The 8,721-nt window shown below is 41.7% G+C and overlaps 1 protein-coding gene across 1 annotated transcript; it reads right to left on the minus strand.

The window, feature by feature from the left end:
• Positions 1–4,366: 4,366 nt before the first annotated feature.
• LOC120038411 lies at positions 4,367–5,036 on the minus strand (the record flags this gene model as incomplete). Its single annotated transcript, XM_038984177.1, has 1 exon — positions 4,367–5,036. A coding segment is annotated over exon 1 (670 nt), but the record flags the coding sequence as incomplete, so codon positions are not given.
• Between the last annotated feature and the right edge of the window lie 3,685 nt (positions 5,037–8,721).

Below are 8,721 nucleotides of genomic sequence, written 5' to 3' on the forward strand. Positions count from 1 at the left end.
AGACCTAGATGAGCTTAGATTAGAGCAGACCTAGATTGAACTCAGATTAGATCAGACCTAGATGAACTCAGATTAGAGCAGACCTAGATGAACTCAATTAGATCAGACCTAGATGACAACAGATAAAATCAGACCTAGATGAACTCAGATTAGAGCAGACCTAGATGAACTCAGATTAGAGCAGACCTAGATGAACTCAGATTAGAGCGGACCTCAATGAACTCAGATTAGAGCAGACCTAATGGAACTCAGATTAGAGCAGACCTAGATTGAACTCAGATTAGAGCAGACCTAGATGAACTCAGATTAGATCAGACCTAGATGAACTCAGATTAAAGCAGACCTAGATTGAACTCAGATTAGAGCAGACCTATATTAACTCAGATTAGAGCAGACCTAGATGAACTCAGATTAGAGCAGACCTAGATGAACTCAGATTAGAGCAGACCTAATGGAACTCAGATTAGAGCAGACCTAGATGAACTCAGATTAGAGCAGACCTAATGAAACTCAGATTAGAGCAGACCTAGATTGAACTCAGATTAGAGAAGACCTAGATGAACTCAGATTAGAGCAGACCTAATGGAACTCAGATTAGAGCAGACCTAATGGAACTCAGATTAGATCAGACCTAGATGAGCTCAGATCAGATCAAGTAAAGTATCAAATTGTTAATTGAGCTAGATTCGGGCGTATTCCTTCCTAGAGAGAAAATTTACGAAAAATACATCACAAACTAGATCAAGCTTGTTTAGTAAGGACAGACAAGACCTAACTTGTTTAGTAAGGACAGACTAGATCTAACTTGTTTAGTAAGGATAGACTAGACCTAACTCGTTTAGTAAGGACAGACTAGATCTAAATTGTTTAGTAAGGACAGACTAGATCTAACTTGTTTAGTAAGGACAGACTAGACCTAACTTGTTTAGTAAGGACAGACTAGACCTAACTTGTTTAGTAAGGACAGACTAGATCTAACTTGTTTAGTAAAGACAGACTAGATCACAAAAAAGCACATAAAATGTTTTTACTGTACCTGGTGTTTTAAAATAAATGTAATCTCTATTTTCTGGTGCTCGATGTCCCTGTAGATCTGTATGAGGCCGTGTGAGAAGATTATTGGATGATCTGCAAGCTTTGCTCCCTGTGTGTGTGTGTGTGTGTGTGTGTGTGTGTGTGTGTGTGTGTGTGTGTGTGTGTGTGTGTGTGTGTGTGTGTGTGTGTGTGTGTGTGTGTGTGTGTGTGTGTAGTAGCAACCCGTCATTCAGGTTCTGTTATAAGCCCCTCCTCTTTTTTTCTTGCCTGTTTTGCATGTTATTTTTGCATGTAACTTTTGTTCCTCTTTTGTCAGGAATTACGAAAAGACTGAGTTTAAATGTATTTGGCTAAGGTGTATGTAAACTTCCGAATTCAACTGTAAATGTCTTCATTAAGATTGTGTGTGTGTTCTTAAAAAAACACCTGTTGTTATGGGGAATGTGTGTTCTCAATAAAACACCTGTTGTTAGGGGGAATGTGTTCTCAATAAAACACCTGTTGTTAAGGGGAATGTGTGTTCTCAGTAAAACACCTGTTGTTAAGGGGAATGTGTGTTCTCAATAAAACACCTGTTGTTAAGGGGAATGTGTGTTCTCAATAAAACACCTGTTGTTAAGGGGAATGTGTGTTCTCAGTAAAACACCTGTTGTTAAGGGGAATGTGTGTTCTTAATAAAACACCTGTTGTTAAGGGGAATGTGTGTTCTCAATAAAACACCTGTTGTTAAGGGGAATGTGTGTTCTCAGTAAAACACCTGTTGTTAAGGGGAATGTGTGTTCTCAGTAAAACACCTGTTGTTATGGGGAATGTGTTCTCAATAAAACACCTGTTGTTAAGGGGAATGTGTTCTCGGTAAAACACCTGTTGTTAAGGGGAATGTGTGTTCTCAATAAAACACCTGTTGTTAGAGGGAATGTGTGTACTGCCTGGATTACACCACATAATACTGTCTGGATTACACCACATAACACTGCCTGGATTACACCACATAATACTGTCTGGATTACACCACATAGCACTGCCCGGATTACACCACATAGTACTGCATGGATTACACCACATAATACTGCCTGGATTACACCACATAGTACTGCCTGGATTACACCACATAATACTGCCTGGATTACACCACATAATACTGTCTGGATTACACCACATAATACTGTCTGGATTACACCACATAATACTGTCTGGATTACACCACATAATACTGTCTGGATTACACCACATAGTATTGCCTGGATTACACCACATAATACTGCCTGGATTACACCACATAGTACTGCCTGGATTACACCACATAGTACTGCCTGGATTACACCACATAATACTGTCTGGATTACACCACATAATACTGTCTGGATTACACCACATAATACTGTCTGGATTACACCACATAATACTGTCTGGATTACACCACATAGTATTGCCTGGATTACACCACATAATACTGCCTGGATTACACCACATAGTACTGCCTGGATTACACCACATAGTACTGCCTGGATTACACCACATAATACTGTCTGGATTACACCACATAATACTGCCTGGATTACACCACATAATACTGTCTGGATTACACCACATAATACTGTCTGGATTACACCACATAGTATTGCCTGGATTACACCACATAGTATTGCCTGGATTACACCACATAATACTGCCTGGATTACACCACATAGTACTGCCTGGATTACACCACATAGTACTGCCTGGATTACACCACATAGTACTGCCTGGATTACACCACATAATACTGCCTGGATTACACAACATAGAACTGCCTGGATTACACCACATAGTACTGCCTGGATTACACCACATAGCACAGGGAGGCTGTATCAACGTGAACTGATGTGTGTCGGCGTCTTCATACCTCTCTTTGTTTTTCTCCATCACTCTCCATCTCTTTCTCCTCTTCCGTCAGTCTGGAGTGCTGTTCCATCTGTGGCCACAAGGTGGAGTGAGAAGATCATGTAGAAACACATGATCAACAGACAGCTGATTTTACGTGGCCGTTTAAATGCCTGTAAATCCACTCCACAGTGGCATATCAACTTGAAACTTGTCAGCACTATCGTGGACGTCTCTACGATGAACCACACTGAATGTTGTACTGATATCTCAAAAAAAAACATGGAAACTATTAACAAATCATTATTTACAACTAATGTTCAAAACCATCTGGAATCATCTTCTCCTTTATGATCAATACATCAGATTCACTTCAGATGTTTAGTCTTTAATAGTTTTGAGACAAAATAGTTGCTACATTCAAATATGGCCGCACTCTACCTATAGACGCATGTTAGCACACATGCTAATGCTAAAACATACTTTAAACATCTACTCATGAACCATAGATCAGATTGACTCTAGATTTGGTATATAGACTTGGTAGACTGGTATATAGATTTGGTATATAGACTTGGTAGACTGGTATATAGATTTGGTGTATAGAGTTGGTATATAGAATGAATTAGCCTCTAAAGAATTTGAGAATGATTACTTGTTGCATTCGTTGTCGGCCACTAGATGAAATGTTCTTACGTGGTTGATTTGCAAATCCAATCAGCTTTCCACATTGATTTAATGTCATCACATTTATGTTTTGGGATAAAGTGAAGAGGAAACTACATGGATTACAACCAGGGAAGGTGAAAAATGTCAAAATACAACAACAAAAAATAACATAAAGATCAATCTTTGAAAAATAAACTACCAAATACTTGTATTTTGAAGTGTATTTAATTAAAATGCATGTATTTTGTATTTTAAAATACAGAAGTACATTATCCAGTAGCAGGCCCCAACAGCAACAACCCGCTCAGTAATGGTAACAGAAACAGTTGACTTGCTCTGACTGTGATACAGTATGTTGTTGTTTATCTGCCTCAGTTGAATGCACTGAAGTCACTCTGGATAAGAGTGTCTGATAAATGACCAAATGTATTAGTGAAAATGAACATACCAAAATTAAATGCAATGTGCTAGGGCAAGAAACTAAAAAGTTGGGGACCTTCAGGGTCCCCAGGACCAGGAATTAAGGACACTGATCTACAGTATGGTACAGTAGCTTTCCCAGAAGCCTGGTTACAGTATGGTACAGTAGCTTTCCCAGAAGCCTGGTTACAGTATGGTACAGTAGCTTTCCCAGAAGCCTGGTTACAGTATGGTACAGTAGCTTTCCCAGAAGCCTGGTTACAGTATGGTACAGTAGCTTTCCCAGAAGCCTGGTTACAGTATGGTACAGTAGCTTCCCAGAAGCCTGGTTACAGTATGGTACAGTAGCTTTCCCAGAAGCCTGGTTACAGTATGGTACAGTAGCTTTCCCAGAAGCCTGGTGCAGCTCTGGGTGCAGCTCTGGGTGCAGCTCTGGGTGCAGCTCTGGGTGGAGCTCTGGATCCACCTTCCATATCAATCCTGGTATCCCCAGACTCCCTGGGGGCGATGCCATGGGTGGAATAGCCCGCATGTTCCAGGAAGTTACTCAATGGATGGCCACATATGATCATGAGCAACTCCCTGCTGATGCAATATGTGTTGAGTGGGGCGAAGTTCTTCAGGTCCTCGTGCTGGGTCACATAGACCTTATCCACTGTCCTGTCTGGACGCATACTGATGATGAGGCGGTCCATGTTGCTGGTATCTATGTGATGAGTGTAGTCCTCACTGACATATTTAGGCATGGAATCAGATGCTGGGAGGTGGAGGTTGCCCACCTCATAGAATGGGTAGCCATCATCAGGAAGCAGCTTCTTGCAGATGTTGTTGTCACACTGAAGTCTGTTCTGGAAGTGATGGAAACCAAAGTCTCCCTTGTTGGGGTTGTAATTTGCAACTATCTGGTTGTCATTTTTGATGACGATGTAATCTTTGGCGAACCAGAAAAGGAGCTTGAGTCCGTGCCTGGGTGAGGGACGACCAAACGTAGAAGCTCTCAGCTCCTCCATATTGTTCAATGTCTGAACCTGAACCTGAACCTGAACCATGGTACCACTGGGGGAGGGAGGGAGGGAGAGAGAGAGAGAGAGAGAGAGAGAGAGAGAGAGAGAGAGAGAGAGAGAGAGAGAGAGAGAGAGAGAGAGAGAGAGAGAGAGAGAGAGAGAGAGAGAGAGAGAAAACAGACAGCATTAAACAATACAGTTCATGGTGATACAGTTAAGTTACCTTCCATATACAGTATAAGCCTCTGCTAAGAGGTCTGGACCTTTATGGCACAGGAGTGCACTAATGTGGCTGTTCCCTACATCACTACATTGGCAAAAGTGTTACAGGGTGTTTTATTTTATTTTTATATTTCGAGGTTGGATGTTAGCATGTAGGGAGCACCAATTGGTGTCACCTCGTTAGTCAGTATGTGTTACAGCTGTGCTGGCTTGTCCGTCTCGTTAATTGGAAAGTGATATTTAAGAGCGGCTGGCCCAGGTGATATTTAAGAGCGGCTGGCCCAGGTGATATTTAAGAGCGGCTGGCCCATGTGATATTTAAGAGTGCCTGGCCCAGGTGATATTTAAGAGAGTCTGGCCCAGGTGATATTTAAGAGTGGCTGGCCCAGGTGATATTTAAGAGTGCCTGGCCCAGGTGATATTTAAGAGAGTCTGGCCCAGGTGATATTTAAGAGAGTCTGGCCCAGGTGATATTTAAGAGTGGCTGGCCCAGGTGATATTTAAGAGAGTCTGGCCCAGGTGATATTTAAGAGAGTCTGGCCCAGGTGATATTTAAGAGTGGCTGGCCCAGGTGATATTTAAGAGTGCCTGGCCCAGGTGATATTTAAGAGCGGCTGGCCCAGGTGATATTTAAGAGAGTCTGGCCCAGGTGATATTTAAGAGTGTCTGGCCCAGGTGATATTTAAGAGTGCCTGGCCCAGGTGATATTTAAGAGTGGCTGGCCCAGGTGATATTTAAGAGTGGCTGGCCCAGGTGATATTTAAGAGCGGCTGGCCCAGGTGATATTTAAGAGCGGCTGGCCCAGGTGATATTCAAGAGCGGCTGGCCCAGGTGATATTTAAGAGTGGCTGGCCAAGTGCTTCATTTGTCTTGCTAGATCTAGAAGGTTAGCACTGTTGGATTCTGGGTTAAATGTGGAACATTGCAATACTAGAGACATGATAGATCAGAAGTAATACTATAGTATCTGAGGGGGGATAGAGACTGGTTGTTACATCAGTAATACTATAGTATCTGAGGGGGGATAGAGACTGGTTGTTACATCAGTAATACTATAGTATCTGAGGGGGGATAGAGACTGGTTGTTACATCAGTAATACTATAGTATCTGAGGGGGGATAGAGACTGGTTACATCAGTAATACTATAGTAGCTGAGGGGGGATAGAGACTGGTTGTTACATCAGTAATACTATAGTATCTGAGGGGGGATAGAGACTGGTTGTCACATCAGTAATACTATAGTATCTGAGGGGGGATAGAGACTGGTTACATCAGTAATACTATAGTATCTGAGGGGGGATAGAGACTGGTTGTCACATCAGTAATACTATAGTATCTGAGGGGGGATAGAGACTGGTTGAAATAATACTATAGTATCTGAGGGGGGATAGAGACTGGTTGAAATAATACTATAGTATCTGAGGGGGGATAGAGACTGGTTGTTACGTCAGTAATACTATAGTATCTGAGGGGGGATAGAGACTGGTTGAAATAATACTATAGTATCTGAGGGGGGATAGAGACTGGTTGATACATCAGTAATACTATAGTATCTGAGGGGGGATAGAGACTGGTTGTTACATCAGTAATACTATAGTATCTGAGGGGGATAGAGACTGGTTGTTACATCAGTAATACTATAGTATCTGAGGGGGGATAGAGACTGGTTGTTACATCAGTAATACTATAGTATCTGAGGGGGGATAGAGACTGGTTGAAATAATACTATAGTATCTGAGGGGGGATAGAGACTGGTTGTTACATCAGTCATACTATAGTATCTGAGGGGGGATAGAGACTGGTTGTTACATCAGTAATACTATAGTATCTGAGGGGGGATAGAGACTGGTTGAAATAATACTATAGTATCTGAGGGGGGATAGAGACTGGGTGTTACATCAGTAATACTATAGTATCTGAGGGGGGATAGAGACTGGTTGTTACATCAGTAATACTATAGTATCTGAGGGGGGATAGAGACTGGTTGTTACATCAGTAATACTATAGTATCTGAGGGGGGATAGTGACTGGTTGTTACATCAGTAATACTATAGTATCTGAGGGGGGATAGAGACTGGTTGTTACATCAGTAATACTATAGTATCTGAGGGGGGATAGAGACTGGTTGTTACATCAGTAATACTATAGTATCTGAGGGGGGATAGAGACTGGTTGTTACATCAGTAATACTATAGTATCTGAGGGGGGATAGAGACTGGTTGTTACATCAGTAATACTATAGTATCTGAGGGGTGATAGAGACTGGTTGTTACATCAGTAATACTATAGTATCTGAGGGGGGATAGAGACTGGTTGTTACATCAGTAATACTATAGTATCTGAGGGGGGATAGAGACTGGTTGTTGCATCAGTAATACTATAGTATCTGAGGGGTGATAGAGACTGGTTGTTACATCAGTAATACTATAGTATCTGAGGGGGGATAGAGACTGGTTGTTACATCAGTAATACTATAGTATCTGAGGGGGGATAGAGACTGGTTGTTACATCAGTAATACTATAGTATCTGAGGGGTGATAGAGACTGGTTGTTACATCAGTAATACTATAGTATCTGAGGAGTGATAGAGACTGGTTGTTACATCAGTAATACTATAGTATCTGAGGGGGGATAGAGACTGGTTGTTACATCAGTAATACTATAGTATCTGAGGGGGGATAGAGACTGGTTGTTACATCAGTAATACTATAGTATCTGAGGGGGGATAGAGACTGGTTGTTACATCAGTATTACTATAGCTAAAGCAGCTGTATTGACCATTTGGGAAGAATTAAACCTGGTTAAGATTTCCTTGTCCGTCGAGTCAATTAGAACTGAACCTTTAGTTGTCTTGGTAGATGTGGAGGGTAAACTCCTTTAGTTGTCTTGATAGATGTGGAGGGTTAACTCCTCTAGTTGTCTTGGTAGATGTGGAGGGTTAACTCCTTTAGTTGTCTTGATAGACGTGGAGGGTTAACTCCTTTAGTTGTCTTGGTAGATGTGGAGGGTTAACTCCTTTAGTTGTCTTGATAGTCGTGAAGGGTTAACTCCTCTAGTTTTCTTGGTAGATGTGGAGGGTTAACTCCTCTAGTTGTCTTGGTAGATGTGGAGGGTTAACTCCTCTAGTTGTCTTGGTAGATGTGGAAGGTTAACTCCTTTAGTTGTCTTGATAGTTGTGAAGGGTTAACTCCTCTAGTTGTCTTGATAGATGTGGAGGGTTAACTCCTTTAGTTGTCTTGGTAGATGTGGAGGGTTAACTCCTTTAGTTGTCTTGATAGATGTGGGGGGTTAACTCCTTTAGTTGTCTTGGTAGATGTGGAGTGTTAACTCCTCTAGTTGTCTTGGTAGATGTGGAGGGTTAACTCCTTTAGTTGTCTTGATAGATGTGGAGGGTTAACTCCTGCAGTTGTCTTGATAGATGTGGAGGGTTAACTCCTGCAGTTGTCTTGATAGATGTGGAGGGTTAACTCCTTTAGTTGTCCTGAGAGATGTGGAGGTTTAACTCCT

Source organism: Salvelinus namaycush, unplaced genomic scaffold (genome assembly GCF_016432855.1).
Source record: "Salvelinus namaycush isolate Seneca unplaced genomic scaffold, SaNama_1.0 Scaffold22, whole genome shotgun sequence".
Lineage (NCBI taxonomy): Eukaryota > Metazoa > Chordata > Actinopteri > Salmoniformes > Salmonidae > Salvelinus > Salvelinus namaycush.